Below are 17,108 nucleotides of genomic sequence, written 5' to 3' on the forward strand. Positions count from 1 at the left end.
AATGAAAAAAACATGAACGTTCTCTGAGAGACTTCTGAAGACTTCTGTGTGTGTGTGTGTGTGTGTGTGTGTGTGTGTGTGTGTGTGTGTGTGTGTGTGTGTGTGTGTGTGTGTGTGTGTGTGTGCGGTTGGGTCTGGTCACAGTGGTTTTTTGTGTAGTTTTATTCCTTTGAAACAGTGTAAGGCACTAAATCAGTGATATATCGCAGAGACACAGTATTTCCCTGTGTGTGTTGGTCGTACTTCTCTTTAGATTAACTTTGTACTTTTAAATTGTATTTTTAGCAGCTGTTGGAACTTGTATCTCTGGTTAATCTGCAATATGAATTATTTTCCATATCCAGCTTTACTTATTCCAAATTACCTATAATAAGTCGTGGAAAGAGCGGAGTTTTCATTCTGAAAAAAAGCGTCGGTGAATAAGCCGGTGGACGAACTTTAATCGGACTGGTGAGAAAAAAAGAAATTGACAACTCCTGAGTTTCTGTGAGTCACTCTGAAAATTCTGCTCCGACCCGACACTGAGCCGAGTCACTGCTCGGCTTGTTTGGCTGCTGACGTGATCCAAAGCAGGAGTCGGGCTGTCAGGTTTAACTTGGGATACACATGGCACATGATGATTTCCAGAGGGAATATAATGCAGAACACAACTTGTTGCCAACAGCATCAGAGAGGATCAGACTTTGAAACGGTGCTGATGCTGGAAAACGCTGAATGTCTTGAGTTTGGCCACTTCAGAGAATCAAAGCTTTGTTTGTTATTTGTTTTATCTTTTAATAAGGTCACATTTGATCACATAATCTCAATATAGTGCAAATAATCTCTGTCTGTATGTGGAGACAAATGATGTATTTACATGCAGACAGAGATTCCTTGCAATATAGTGACATGATACGATAATCCTGGACTATGATGTTGTCTTTACTTGTTCATTGGTGTCACTGGGTTTGTCCTAAGCGGCTTTCAGACCTGCACCAAGGTCTGGACATATTACTGACATTTTCCAGAGGGGCTGAAAGTGAGAACGCAAATGTCCGAGTCATCTGCTCCAGATATTTTCTGGATCTTTTCCAGCAGCCCACTCGTAAAATGTCCGGTAAATATCCGAGTGAGTCCATGTAGAAGACTGTGAGAGACATATATCCAGAGTTCATGTCTGAAAAACGACTCAATAGACTTGTCTTGCATAGACTCGTTTTATTTGATCATTTATTGTTGTTTGTTTCAAGTGTCCGAAATAAATTTTTGGGGTCGATGATTTTCTTAAAATTTAATACCCATGTTCTAATCACAGGTTTTACCACCGACATCATTATTCTGATCAGGTTGTATTTATTTTAAACAGTAAAAGTGTGATTCTGCCTCTAACCTCTCAGGATAAAGCAGCAGAAAGTTTCAGAGTGTGACCTGCTCTGCCTCCAGCGCTCTTCGCTCTTTGTGTTGACTGAAGCAGCTTTTAATTTGAATTCATTACTCTCCTTCTTGCTCGCATGTAAATGAGACCAGACGCACAGAGGAAAAAAGCTTTTTCTGGGCTGTCACTCATTCACGGTCATTATGACTTTATTCACTGAGTGTTTTCATGCTAACAAGACGACACACAGCGAAGAGCACAGCCGGGCTGTTTCCTCTCGTCGCTTAGCAACGGCTGCTCAGTCTGCGAACAAACCAGCGAACACTCTGGGTAAATTTCTCTCTGATGGTTGTGAAGTCTTTTCCACTTCCTCAGCTTTTGAGCTGTTTGTCCTTTATGAAGAAAATAAGAACCCAAACCTTATTTTAAATTTTTATTTGGAGAATGAATGAGCCAGTGATCCGTTGGTGCCCACACCTCATCCACAAAGGCTTGGAGAATGAAATTAAGTTGCAAATTAAGAACACAAGTGACTGAGAAAGTATTAAAATGTGTGTTTTTGTGCTTTTTAGTAAAACTTTAATAGAACATTAACAGCTTCAAATATGCATCAGAAGAAACATGTTTATGTGTAAAACTGTGACATAATAATCTGGAATATTTAGGAAACTGCTGTCATCCTTTCCCCTTTACTGATTAAAGCCGATTGATATCATTGAGCCAATATGAACGTTTCACAGACACATCCGCAAACAGAATTTATTTGCCAGTATGCATTAATATGAAATCCTGTATTTTGCAGTATAACAAATAAAGAAACATTTTTCTTTAAATATACATATCGGCTGATATATCAGCATCACCCTTATTTTCTCCATAATATCATTTTTGGCATCGGACCCTGAATATCCACATCATTGTTCATCTGATGTAAAATCCTGCTCCTGGAATCATATTATTTTAACACCAGAATATTGAGTTTGATCTCTTGAAGCTTTTCTGATGCGACAGCTCTGATCATTTGTTTGATTCCTGCCGAAATGATAAAAAATCGACTTTATCATGTTGCATTTCAGTTGAAACACCATCAAAAAACATCCCTTCTTTAAACTTTCTTTTTTTCTTTTATTATTGTTTTATTCTTTTGTGACGAATTTAAGTTAAGTTTTTTTTATTCATTATTTATATTATTATGATATCACTGATTTGGTAGTAATGGTATCACTACACTTCTCTACCAGACACACACACACACACACACACACACACACACACACACACACACACACACACACACACACACACACACACACACTGTATGTCAAGTCGTTTCAGTGGCCCCAAGTTATTTAGTCTCTTGTGTTTACCTGCCATATGCTGCTGTAATTACTGCTCTATTGCTACTGTACAAACACACACACACACACACACACACACACACACACACACACACACACACACACTGTGCATGTCTTTATGTGGTGAACTTCTCAGATTGAAAAAACTCATGTTGGATCAAAGGTTTGTGTGTGTGTGTGTGCGCGCGTCTTCGTGTATGTGAGAAAGAGCAAAGACAAAGACGAGTGACAACAAAATGTGTGTGACAGTTGTTTCAAAATTGTTTTAAGCTTTAAACTGAACTTGCACACTTTCATCACTTATTTAACTTTATGAATGTGTTTTGTCAGTGAAAGAGAGAGAGAAGAAAGACGGAGACGACAGCAGATAGATGAAGAGAGTCAACATGTTCTGTCTTTTGGTCCTTACTCAGTTTTCCTTTGGGAGCTCACTGACGATGTGCGTTTTTAATTTACTTGATGAGACAAACCTCTGCTGTCGTACGATCACATGAAAGAAAAAAAGTTGAATAAATGCATCATGTTCATCTGGATTTGAATCTTACATCCTCTCTGTAAAGGTAAACTGACACCTGTGAAAACCTGCTGCTAACTGTTGAAGGCAGTTTTCAGTTTGAGGTATTAACGCAGGTTTTCTGTAGCTGGAGTTTCAAACCTCAGAATTTCTGCCTTCATTTCTGATTCTCAAGCATTTTTAATAGTTCCAGCTTTGGGCTCATTGGAAGGTGTTGTCCCACTGTTTTCAATCAGAGTTGTGCTGGCAGGATTAGAGCTGAGAATTTCATACTAATGTGCCAAAGACCAGAAAAGGCAAATGGGAAAATGGGAAAATGGTCCAAAAGTTGACAAGTGTGGATGAGACTGAAACAGGTTTTAAATTAAAATCAAACTCATCAGAAACATGAACACGTTATCAAACATCAGTGGGATAAGAACTACCTAAAATGACAGAAACCAATTATATGGTGTATATATTTTTTCGTTTGGCCCATGTCCCGTTCACTAACACGGAGGAGGCAGGTTTTATGACCTATACTGCAGCCAGCCATCAGGGGGCGATCCATCATTTGGCTGTCAACAAAGTCTAAACCCTCTTTATTGAATCATCATCCTCTGTTCACATTAACTGAACCTCTCGGTATTAAAAACACTTGGAGAGGTTTCAAAACGAAGGCCCATGTGTTTTAGTGCAGCTTCAACACTCGACACATTTATTATGAAGCATATTTAAGAAGTGATGAGTTAATATCAACAGCAGCTGCGTCCGTCCGCAGACCTTTTTAGCAGCAGATGAACGGAGCAGAGCATCATGGGGCTTCTGCTGTTCCAGCGACACAGAGACTGCTGCAGAGAAGTAAAACAACATCATGGACAGCTGTGGTGCCGGAAAGCTCTGGCTGAATAAACGTACTAAAAACACTGACATTAATATTTCTATTGGGCAATTTACCATTCACTCATGTGGCAGTGTTTCACATTGTGTAAGAGTCTGAAGTTTGTCATTAGCAGTGGGAAACATGATGCATCCTGACTTATTTAAAGATCTGTCCTGAGGCAGGGAGCACACAACTATGTGATATGTGATTTTCACATTGTGGGGAGTCAGCACCGCTCTGTGAGAGACACTCGACGTCAGCAGGGACACTCAGCAGACAGACTGTGAGCTGGAGGTTTTGCAGGATTTTGAGGATTTGAAGCCTTGGAGCAGTTCGAGCCTCTAGATTCAATCAGACATGTTTGTTTTCTGTGTTTGGAAACAGACGATGATGATGATGGGTTATAAGAATCGACAGATATAAAGATCTCAGGGTAAACTCTGTCCATCTTCCTCCCCTTTTCTCCTACTCTTCTGCGTGTCACACAGTCACATTGTCCCCGTTTCAGTTTGAGGTGTGAGTGCTGAAGGGTAGATAAGGATAAGAATCTCTCAAGAAATGAATGTAACGTTGATGCAAATTGTCTTGTACCTTGTTCAGGCAATTTGATCCACCTTGTCGGCTAGAAATAGCATGTGTATATTACAATGTGTATATTACATGTGTATATTACATGTGTATATTACAAACTATATATTATTGTACATATAACTCTTTTCTGTGATGGTGACAAATGAAACACAGTGATACTTTTTTAGGTCTTTTGGGTCCAGACGACATTTTGACGATATCAAGTTGCAAAGTGTTGCTTGAATAAACACGTTGTATCTCAGGTCCCTGGAGGAAATCCATTAAAATAACAACACACTATAAAATAATCACCAGCTCAAACCACAGTCCTAAAAATCTCTGGATGATCAGTGATTTTATTGCAGTATTTTTGGTTCAGTTTGTAGTACTTTCGATTGGTGGGATAAATAAACCACATGACTCAAGCCTGTGAACTTGAAAAGCTGCTGCAGGAAAAGGCCGAGGTCGAGTAAAGAGACTTTACGGTTCCATACAGGAACCAAACCTCTGCTGGTGAACAGAGAAAGCTGCAGGATCATAGCCAAACCCAGCTATGACTCACCATCGCTTTCCTGTCAAAATGTGTGTGTGTGTGTGTGTGTGTGTGTGTGTGTGTGTGTGTGTGTGTGTGTGTGTGTGCGTGCGTGCGCGCCCAAACAAGACTGACAGCTTCCTGTGTGTGTGTTGAAATGACAAAAGCTGTTTCCTCCTTGTACAGTAATGGACAAATGAGACACACACACACACTATATGTTTTATGCTGTTGGAGAAGTGTGGATGTTGGCAGCAGATTTGCTTCTCTCTGTTCTTTCATTTATTTCCTGGAACAAAATCACTTTTCCTTCTATGCAAGTCATTTATATTTGAATAGAGACATGCAAACACAAATTCGTCTGCAACCAGTCAATTTGTGTCATGGAGGGACAATGTTTTAAACCTTGTTGTGGTTGTTCTAGATCCATTCATTCACTGTTCAATCAGTCAGGTGGTCTGTTTTTAAATGGATTTTACTGTAAGTTCTTACTGAAGGTGCAGGTTTAGCTTTTAACATGCACAACAGCTTTGTTCCTGTTGGGTTCAATTCCAGTTCCCACTTTGCGTCAGAACGGCATCTGAAGGAACCAATTGTGATCTGATTTTGATTTTTACTTTTTTTTAAATTGGACGACTACAAAACTCAAATTAGCTTTCACTTTTAACATTATGAGATGTTATGGGAGCATTTTTCATTTTCACTGTTCTCCCAGGGAATAATTCATGGATCTTGATGGAAAATAAGTGGGCAATTTGGTGCAGCTTGATTGAACTTAAGGAGACTGTTGGGCCATGGGGGAGCTCTGTGCTCTAATAAGTGACATCGTCTTTCAACCGATTATGTTGATTATAACAAAGGACGAATCGGTAACTGTTCTGACCCTTTGTCTGCATTCATTAAATTTGAATGGGCTCTGTTTTGGCCCATGTCTCATTCTAGTTCAGTGGAAATCTGTTCTGTAGTTTGTGAGTAATCCTGCTGAGAGACACAAACATACAAACAGGGGTGAAAACTCTGGAGGTTAAAAATAAATAATGGTGTGAATAAATGCAGGAGGGCTCCACATGTCGTGACTGGAAACTTCAGGAAGATAATTTTAGCCCAAGTTTTCACCATAAAATCCCACTGAACATGAAACATATGAAAACGTAGTATTTGTTTGAACAGGGTTTTAAATGTTGACATATTGTGCCAGGAAAACATGCATGAATGAACACATGGCATGTCGACTACAGTAGAAATAAATAAAAGTGTGACACCACAGCTACACTGCAGTTATTTACAATGAGCCTCTTTAAAGGACCGCACCAGTGGTTTAGCATGATTTATTTTATTTACTACAACTCACAGAGACTTAAAGTCTCAGCTAACGATTCTGCTGTATGCTTATGATTATAATTTTTTTTATGTTTTATTCCAGGCATCTGGTTTTCATTCATTTCTTTATAATACAGTGACATTAGCAACCAGCTCAGAAGATTTAATGTCATCAAATCAAAGGTGCATTAACGCTGCTTGAAAATGCAGACTACTGATGCATTCTGCAGAATTATTGCGACTTTTACTCTTTATTTTGCACATTTGGTTTTCAAATTCATACTTGAGCCATTTTCAGGAGTCTGTCATGGAAGGTCTTAACTTTAAAACCATTCAGCGACCATTTGAAGATTGTTTTTTAGAAAAGTTAAGTGGAAATATTTTGTGGTTGGTGAACTGAAACTTTCCAAAACACCACCACCACCACACCACATCAGGCCTAAATCAATAGTTTCTCTATAAACCACTGGCACACAGTCACATCAGCCAACATAAAACTGATCCATTAGATTATTAACCTTGAGTGACATTGGCTGTCGTGACTAACTGGTCCGTCCCTGAACCACAGACAGCTCTGATTGGACACGTGCCACCAGCGACCTCTGATGTGACCTTGGATCAGATCTCATCAAAAGCTGCATGTCTGGGATCGAATCTCACAGGATGCATTTCAAAGATGTTAGGGGAAAAAAATATATGATACTGACAAATTCTTGTACAATTTATTGCTCATATTACCAAACTTAAAGTGACCTATTTAAATATCAAAATGACCTCTTCACATTTCGGGCCCTTATCTTATTTCATAAATATGAAGCAGGATTCTAAAATGGAGGAATATATTCTGTCAGCTGGTGTCTCTTTCTTCAGTTTTTTCCTTTTCCTCTGTTTCCCGAGATAGATTTTGCCGACTTAGCGTTTTCACCATGGAATGTTGTTGGAATTTGTGTCGTCTCTGTGTGTTGTTTGTGGCCAGGACAGTGTGTCGCATGCACACACACACACACACACACACACACACACACACACACACACACACACACACACACACACACACACACACACACACACACACACACAGCAGGACATGGGACATTTGGGCTTGTTTTCTACTGAGACAGGGAGAGAGGTGAGGGGGTAGAGAGAGCATTATTAAAAATGAAAGGGAGAGAGTGATTTCATAACATGACAGACGGACGACCAGATGAAGCGAGAGGGAAAGAAAGAGAAGAGACCACCAGGGGAATGAAATGAAAAATATGAGTTTAATCTAATTTCACCACATTTCCTGTAAAACAACTTGAAAAACACATTTACTATTGTTCTTGCTTCTCCAGAACTTATGTAAAACAAATCACAAATGTGTAAACTGATAACAATGATGCCAATGACAATGAAACTGTATGTTAGGGTCAGAAGAAGTGTGTAAAAGCAGGATTTCTGTGTGTGTGGGTGTGTTCTGTGTTACAGGAATGTTGATCTGATAATGGGATTAATGCTGAAAGCTCCACCTACTCAGTGTTTCTCTGTGTTTCTCTGCAGGATCATTGAGGAATGAAGGCATCAGGGCGTCCGACGTCCTGCCTGTGTTAAAGGAGAAAGTTGCCTTTGTGTCAGGTGAGTTGGTTAAATCATTAAACCTTTGAATTCTGAGGCCACAGCATCCCGTCCCGGCCCATACCTCAGTTCCTCTGGTGTCTGTAACTCAGAGCTGTCTCTCATTCTGCTTTTCTCTCGTTAGTCTTGACAAATGGAGGTTTATTTTCCATATTCCGAAACAAATCAACATTCTCTACCACACCTGCTAATTTTGCAAGTTTTAAGGCCTAACAGTCCCCTTATTAAACCACATTTAAATGCACTAGATCAAGATCCATTCATTATTCTCTGAGAAATCAGGGAAAATGTTTGAAAAATGCCCTATTTCACAATTTAAAAGAAAATGAAAAAATATCGGCTATTTAGTTTTTTAGTAATCCTGCTAACAAACTAACAAACAAACACAGATGAACACATAGCCTCCTTGGCGGAGGTAACTACATCTCCAATGAGAGAATACAAGCATGGTAGAGCAAGTACTTAAAGGTTCAGTGTGTAGAGTTTAGTGACATCTAGTGGTGAAGTTGCATGTTGCAGCTGAACCCCCCTCACCTCACCCTCCCCTTCCAAACATGAAAGAGAACTTGTGGTCGCCTTCAGTTGTCATAAAAACTCAAAAGGTGTTTAGTTTGTCCAGTTTGGGCTACTGTAAAAAACATGGTGGCCTCCGGAGAGAGGACCCGCTCCCCATGTAAATATAAAGTATTTAAATATAAAGAGAACATTCTAGGGTAAAAAAGAAATTCATCCAATTTAGATGAAACACACTCGTGGAAACATCACTAGGATTATTACACACTAAACCTTTAAGTCTTGGTTTAGACGTAGATGGACGACATGACAGCTTCCAGAGGTGAGGCCATATGGGCTGAGACGTCATGATTGACAGCTGAGACTGACTCACGATTGGTCAAGCCTGTGTGTCGACGAGACCTTGAAACATCATGACCGCGCACACTCGTTTGAATCTAGAATATTTGGGGTTCATTTTTGTAAACTGCAAGTACACGTCATCCATCTCTATTTACTGTCCATACACATACATTTCTAATTGGATTTTTTTTTCACTCCTCCCTTATCAGCTGTTATCACAGAAAACCCCCAAAGTTACGTTCAGCAGCCAGGACTTATGGGAAACGGTGTTCATAAAACATAAATACGGAACAAACAGGATATTAAGCTGTTTATCTTTATTGAACCACACTGTATGAAGGTAGCGATGCGAGGTAATGCTGAAATCCAAGTCACTAGACTATATCAGTCAGTGCAGGTATAGTTTAATGTGATGTTGTCACAAAATGTGTACATGATTCAAAATAAAACTTAATTAATTCAAATTGAATTAACTTTTCATTCATTAATAGAAGGCATATAAACTTTCTCTTTTTCATTTTCCAGGTAGCTCAGGAGTGGCTGTGCAAAAGCCTCATTTATTCAACATTATACAACTGCGATATATTCCATTACATTTTGGTTTGATTAATACATCGACCAGATGGCTGAGAATATATTGCAAGTTCAACAGTGCTGTGAACTGATTTTTTTTGCAGACTTGTGTAAACCATCATCTGCAGCAGTATTGGATTGTTTTGATTTGTTGTCGAGATGATTCATTCTTAACTCAGCGCCATAACAATATGCTTTTAAAAGTTATTTATCATTGAATTATTCCAATAACATTGACTCAACACGGTGCATTACCAACATCAGCTGACTGATTGTGACGAGGTCTCAGCTAAAATGATTTGTCAATTAATCAAAGACAAAAGGAAAGTTCGGAGTGAGAAAGCTACAATGGACACACATCTCTTATATTATGTGTGCAAGCCTCTTTTCTCCATACCACTGCTTCATGATCTCACTCACCACATTCAATAGCACAGTGTGAGCGATGGAAGCTGCAGAAAAGATCATGACCAGGAGTAGTTCACCTCAGTCAGGAAACAGGCAGGAAAATCATCACAGGCCCTTCACACCCTGAACATCACTTAAGTGACCTCCTCCCCCTCAGCGGAGGTTACATGTCGCTGCGGGCCAACACAAGCAGAGAAAGCAGACACATCAACAGTTTCAATCCAAAGGCTGTCAACACTCACACACACTCAGGCGTGTAATGGATTCTGAGTCTGAACAAACAAGATGTAGTGTCACATTATCTCTGCAGAACAGAGTGTTATCTCCACAAATTGTTGAAAAACGATTTAATTTCCGATTAAAAGAATCGGCAGCAAAGTCAGAAGAGTCCAAGAACAGCAAAACCAAAGCGTCTGTGTTTTTGGTGTGTCACCTGTGTATCACTTTAACATAGACCAGTGTTATTATGAATAAATGTTTAAACAGGGGCACTTCTAAATATATAAACATGTTGGGCAGTACTCTCTAGCTTTACAGCACTTAACTACTTTGGTTAATTATTTCATCAGTGGTACTGTTTGAGTACAGCAGTAATGTGTAACAGCGAACTCTGCATTTATGAGAGAGAGAGAGAGAGAGAGAGAGAGAGCATGTTAAAGGCCCAGTGCCAACAACAATCTGTCATCAAGATCCCTCCTTAGATTACAGCAGCATACTTCCTCCCTAATCACACACTCGAACGCATACACAAACACACACAGACACACGCACACACACACGCACACACACACAGAGGCCGATTTTCCACGTCTGAGTAGCAGTTTCATAAACAGTGTGATTTGTGTTTCTTATAATAATCTAACCAAAACATCTCCGCACACATAATTTATCACCGTGTGTGTGTGTGTGTGTGTGTGTGTGTGTGTACATCTCAGATGTAGCTGTGGTGATGATACTGATACAGAGATGTTGGAGGGGTTAGAGTAAAATAATGTGCAGATTAACACTGATATGATGAGAGTGGATGTGATTAAATATCTGCTAAGAAACAATAGTTTTTTTACTTAAGTGATTTTGATATTTCGTTTTCTGTTTTACTATTATAAAAATTTTTACCACTTTTTATTTTTGTTACTATTTTATGTTACGCTGCTGTCACCACTACAACTTTAAACAAAAGAAATACGACTACTAACGACTACTAACGACTGTTGTAACTACTGCTCCTAATAGTACTTTTATAACTTACATAACTACTGCAACTACTGCTTCTGTCACAACTGGTAGATTCGAGATTCAAGAACTTTATAGTCATTGTGAAAGCACAGTGATTTACAAAAGTGTCCTCCACAAATCAAAATGTTAGGATGATTTACAAAGACAAATATGCAAAGTATAGAAAGATAAACATCTATATATTAAAATATAAATATAAGCAATGAAGTATAAGATAATGGTACAACTACAAGTGCTTCTACTGCTATTACTAGTAGTGCTACTATACTGCATCAATAGCTCCTACCTCTGCAGCTCCTGCAACTAATGCTGCTATTCATTGTAATGAATGTCATTTCTATGCAGCCAATCTCAGGCTGCAGTTATAGACAGTACTTAATGACGTGTTTACAACTGCCCCTGTTTGGTAACCGCTCCATTCATTTCCTCCATTCAAACAGAAAGACTACTACCCCCCAACTGACAGCACGCTGCTACAAACCAATCAGTGTCAAGTATAGGTAGACGCAGCCCACGTAGGTGATGACGACAGGACCGACGTATGTCAGACAAATTTCTTTAGTGCGCTCCCTAAATTCCAATGTGAAACCAAAACTAACCAGATCAAATGAAACAATGGAACAAAGACATGAAGCTTAGTTCAGACTTTCAGGTGTGAAAACGTGCTTTGTAGCACAAGTTCATTGTCAAGGATTTGTCAATAACATCATGAGTAACTGTTACACTATATAGTATTTGTCAACATTACACATCATACTCATCATCTGTTTGCATGTGCACGCACAGGTGGGCGAGATAAAAGAGGAGGACCAATTTTGACGTTTCCTGCCCGAAGTAACCACGACCGAATAAAACAAGAAGACCTGAGGAGGCTGGTCACGTACCTGTCCACTGTTCCCAGGTAAACTCCCTCAAACACACACATACATGTATCTGCAGCAGATGTAATTATTAACCATGGTGTGTTTTTATCAGTGCTATGAAGCAAAGTTGTGTCTCAGTTCAGTGACTCTTTGTGAAGAGACAAGACGGGAGAGGTTGAGGATGAAGTGCATGTGGAGTGCTTCAGTGCTGTCCACGCTGTGGAATCAAACGCTCCTTTCTCCTCCGTCGCAGCAGCAGACGGAGAGCAGCGTTTGATTTGCATCAGCATGAAAGCTGCTGTGTTTGGTAGCCGACAGCTACTCATCACAGTCTGAGGATGTGACCATTCATGAGCTGGTGGAGAGAAGAGTCCAGTCTCTGTCTTTCTGAGATTTATATTATTAACACAGATTGTCTTCTCCCCTAAACCCTTTTTAAAATTTATTTTTTGGTAGGTTATTTTTGCTCAAGAGAATCAGTAGCATTGACTATGTGGCATCCCAACAAGGTATATATATATATATATACAGTATATAATAATAATAATAATAATAATAATAATAATAATAATAATAATAATAATAATAATAATATAAATTTATTGAATAGCACTTATCTATGATAACATATTAAGGTTGAGTCCTTAAAAACCAGCAGATCTATACAGAAAGGAAGGCATTCACTTTTTTCGCTCGTGGTGCCACTCAGCTGCAACCTATTTTAAAAACTCCTTGGTGGTGCATTCAAGGACACTCTGACATCAAGTACTCATATCCATCTACTAAAAAGCATTGATATTCTCTGTCATAACAAAATGAAAAAGCAGGCCTTTCATTGCATGACTAAATATGAGTGTCCTTTAGACGAGCACAGGGGAGAGTTTTCCATCCAGCAGCTGCAATGGGCAACTGATGTGCATGTTAACACACTTACCTGGGTGATGAGAACACTGTTATTGAACCAAACTTCTGTATTATCATTCGATCCCCATCAGCCCCGCTCGGCTTCACCCTGCTAATCGAGCTGCTGTTTCCATGGTGACGGGTAGAGTTTGTGCCTCCCTGAGGCAGATTATAATGGATGTGCTGCTGCTGAATTTACATTAATACAGACTGAGTGTGTGTTTGTGTGTCGGTGTGTTTGTGGTGGTGAGGTCATTTCAGTATATTTTCACTCCCCAATCAGCAGCGGCTGAATTTACTGGAGTTTGGGGAGACTGTTTACGAGCTGTTCAGTGATGGAAGATGGCACCGTCAGTGGCACTGCAGCGTACTTCAGCTCTGATGGTTAAAAGGTTTGCTTATAAATGCCAAAGTAGTTTTATTTTAAGGCAGCATGGTGATTCATTTGTTACTTCGCTCTTAAAGGGTTCTGTAATCGCACTGGAGGAAAACTGGACATGAATTCCTTCTGTAAAAACACCACATTTTTCAGAATTATCTTGATCTTTTGATTAAACAAACAATGCATCACTAAACCACTGCCTTTGTGCCAGAAGATTTCATCTCATTCATCAAGTGTGCAGTTGTTTTTAAATCCTGTTACGAGTATCTCATTAGCACATAGCTGTGCGTTCACTTTTGTTTCTGACTGGCACTTCACTGACAAGCCTCCAGAGCTCGAGGGGATACAGAGATTTGTGTCGAAAATAAAGTGATGGAAACCATTCACCGCTAAAGACCTGCTACACCCTTCATGCTTCCGCAATGGCAGGAGGATATTCTAGTGGTTAAAGGTCCAGGTTGCTGTGACCTTATAAAACACGAGGACCTGCAGGGAATCCTTTTAAATTTGGTACAGATGTTCACTTGGACTCAAAGATGAACTGATTAGAATTTGGTGGTGGAAGGTCAAAGGTCGAGGTCACTGTGACCTCACAGAAGACATTATTTGGTCTTGTGAACGCAAGATCTCAAGGACTTTGAAGGACTTTTCTTCAAATTTGCTAAAATCATTAACTTGGGTTCAAAGATGACCTTGTATGCTTTGGGAACACGTTGTCTCAAGAACCCTTTTGATAAAATCCTTTCAACTTTGCCACAAATGTTTACATACACTTACGTTTTCGCAGATTAACCTATTACATTTGGGTGGTCGAAGGTCAAAGGTCATGGTGGCCTCACACAACATCTTTTTGGCCTTTTGAACCTGATATATCAAGTCTACCTTTAGGGAATTTCTATTTGACCCATTGTCAAAGATTAACTGGTTAGATTTCAGTGGTCAAAGGTCAAATGTCATGGTGACCTCATATGTATCTGGAAGAAATGTATGTAGACTGATACTGGTTAGCGGACTTATACAACTGCAGGGTGGTAATTCTAGTTTACTCATCAAAGTGCGACATTCTAAAGGAAATGAAAGGAAACGAATGCAGAGAATTTGATGGCCTAATTGCTTCCTGATACTTGTAATTGTTTTCAATGATATCAGGGACTTTCTGCAAGCTCGCCAGACTGCTAACCTATCTAAGACTATTTCACTTATAATTTCCTTCAGTAATTAGTCCGATGAGTTTAGGATTTAAAATCTATTTTACTGTTTCTTCTAACCTTCTGCATTATCTTTCTCCATGGTCCTTTTCATTCCCTCCTGTCACCCTCTTCATGTCTTTCTCAGTGAGGACGTATGTAAACGCGGTTTCACTGTAATCATCGACATGCGTGGGTCAAAGTGGGAACTGATCAAGCCCCTGCTGAAGACGCTGCAGGAGTTCTTCCCTGCTGAGATCTGTGTGGCGCTCATCATCAAACCGGACAACTTCTGGCAGAAGCAGAAAACAAACTTTGGCAGCGCAAAGTTCTCCTTCGAGGTCAGTAGGCTTTGTTTCAATGATGAAACCAAAGATTTGGTTTCATCTTTGTTTGTTTCCGGTTTGTTTTCCGGTGAAAGGATTTTTCGCTGAAGCTGAAACAGGAAATTCGACATTATTGACTATTTATTTTGTAGGTTAGCAGCAGTTTGAATCTCTCATATAAAGTACTATTATTGCACTTTAATCCAAGATTGTTATTTATGTTTTCTTATTATTTAATGTTTAAGTTCAGGTGAGGTAACGGTTCATATTAGCACATAACTGTTGCCAAGGTCAGGATATGGACTACTGTATATGCAGTCATTGGCTCAGGATAAGTAATGGTTTGGTTTGGAAAAAAGTATATAAGCCAATTGTTGAGTCACGGTTGGTTTAGGTTTGCTACTTGCTAAATTTTGCAGCTAAAAAATATATTGTAAGCTAATGGTGGACAAGCTGTTTTCGCAGGTAAAAATATTTTAGTTTGTTACGGATGAGTTCAGGCTGTTTTTTTAGGGCTAACTCCAAAATTTTGCAGGTAAAAATGCTTTTAGATATGTGTTAAATCGAGTTTGGATCAAGTTCACTCAGCAAATATTTTGAAGGTGAAAACACTAGCGGCTAAATTTTGACCATAAATATTTGGTTTGTTAGTGGTGTAGTCAAATGTATTTTATGTAAGCTAATGGCTGCATTTCACAGGTAAAAATATATAGTTAGATAATTAGTTGGATCATGTTTGAATCATGTTTGCTAACGGCTACATTTTGAAGGTAAAATATTTGGTTTGTTAATAGTTGAGTTTAGGCTATTTCATCTGAGCTAATGGCAAAATTATGCAGGTGACTTTATTTCGTTCAGGTTAGCTAACAGCTACATTTTGCTGGTAAAATATATGGTCAGATAATTGTTGAGACAAGTTTGAATCAGGTTTGCTAACTGCTAAATTTTGCTAATGACATTGTTTTGGTGGTTAATGGTAGAGTTGAAGATTCAGGTTAGCTAACGGCGAAATTTTGCTGGTGATATTTGTTCGTTCTGAACAGTTCGCTAACTGAACCAAACTGTTCAGTTTGGCGGGTAAAACTGTTTGGTTCAATTAGCTAACACTTCACTAAAACTAGCTAACAGTTGGGTTGTGTTAGCTAAAATTTTGGTTTAGCTTTCAAATAATAAAAGCTAAACCAAATTAGCTTGGTTTAGTATCTCTTTTGTTGGTTAGTTAACAGTTTAGTTTAGCAGCTAAAACCCTTTCATGTGATATAAATCAGGGCAGGGTTCACTCTCAATTTAGAAAATCACATCACAAGTTCATTCATAAGTCCGAATTTTATAACCTCCAGCTTATTTATCTGTTTGTATTTTCTTACTGTGTAAATCAATCAGCTCTCACTTGATCATATGCATCATCCATCACTTCTAAAAACATGTATTTTATTTCTCTCAAATTTCTGTTTGTGTTTTATCAGACCACTTTGGTGTCAGTTGAAGGTCTGGCCAAACTGGTGGATCCCTCCCAGCTGACGGATGACTTCGAGGGGTCTTTGGACTACAACCACGACGAGTGGATGGAGCTGAGAGTATCTCTGGAGGAGTTCATGTCCAGTGCTGTTCACCTGCTGTCTCGACTGGAGGACCTGCAGGTGGGTGGTGGACAGACCAATGAACGGCTAATCAGGGAAAGATGGATGGGTTTTAACGGATCGAAGGAGCTGTCCATCCCAGCATTATAAAGGTGTGCTGTGTTTTGCAGGAGCTTCTGTCCAAGAAGGAGTTTCCTGCAGATGTGGAGGGATCTCGTCGCTTGATTGAGGAACACACACAACTTAAGAAAAAGGTGAGAGAGAGCTACTTTCAGGACAGACACATCTAAAGACAATGAATGTTCAAGACTTTATGTGTTTCAACTGAAAGTACAAGGAACTTTTAATACCAGGAACTTATATCTGCTGTCTAAAGACCAGGGCAGATGAGGCAGATTAGTCTGCTGACGTATGAACAACTGGCAGCTGGCCCGTTTCATGGTGCAAGTCCCATCCCAAAGTTCTGGTACTTTCATGAAGTATTACCTCCCTAGATGGACATTTTTTCTGGGTTAATAAGATATTCTACTTAATTTAGACACTGATCCCTTTGGCGGAGACGTGAGGGGTTCCTGATAATGTTCCTAGTTCCGGGGGAAAGTTCCTATGGTCTTAATGTAGCTATGGTCTAAACGTGGCTATAGTTATATAAGCCATTAAAAACATTA

The 17,108-nt window shown here is 39.3% G+C and overlaps 1 protein-coding gene across 3 annotated transcripts in view; it reads left to right on the forward strand.

Annotated features, from left to right (window-relative positions):
* kalrna (kalirin RhoGEF kinase a) overlaps positions 1-17,108 on the forward strand; it is a 125,513-nt gene that overhangs the window by 23,595 nt on the left and 84,810 nt on the right. For all 3 annotated transcript variants that reach the window (XM_034573466.1, XM_034573468.1, XM_034573467.1), the window contains exons 2-6: positions 8,053-8,127; positions 11,986-12,100; positions 14,683-14,875; positions 16,327-16,500; positions 16,611-16,694. In XM_034573466.1, coding sequence (XP_034429357.1) covers positions 8,053-8,127; positions 11,986-12,100; positions 14,683-14,875; positions 16,327-16,500; positions 16,611-16,694 — 641 coding nt within the window. The remainder of the gene's footprint in view (positions 1-8,052; positions 8,128-11,985; positions 12,101-14,682; positions 14,876-16,326; positions 16,501-16,610; positions 16,695-17,108) is intronic.

The sequence above is a fragment of the Hippoglossus hippoglossus genome, chromosome 21 (genome assembly GCF_009819705.1).
Source record: "Hippoglossus hippoglossus isolate fHipHip1 chromosome 21, fHipHip1.pri, whole genome shotgun sequence".
Classification (NCBI taxonomy): Eukaryota; Metazoa; Chordata; class Actinopteri; order Pleuronectiformes; family Pleuronectidae; genus Hippoglossus; species Hippoglossus hippoglossus.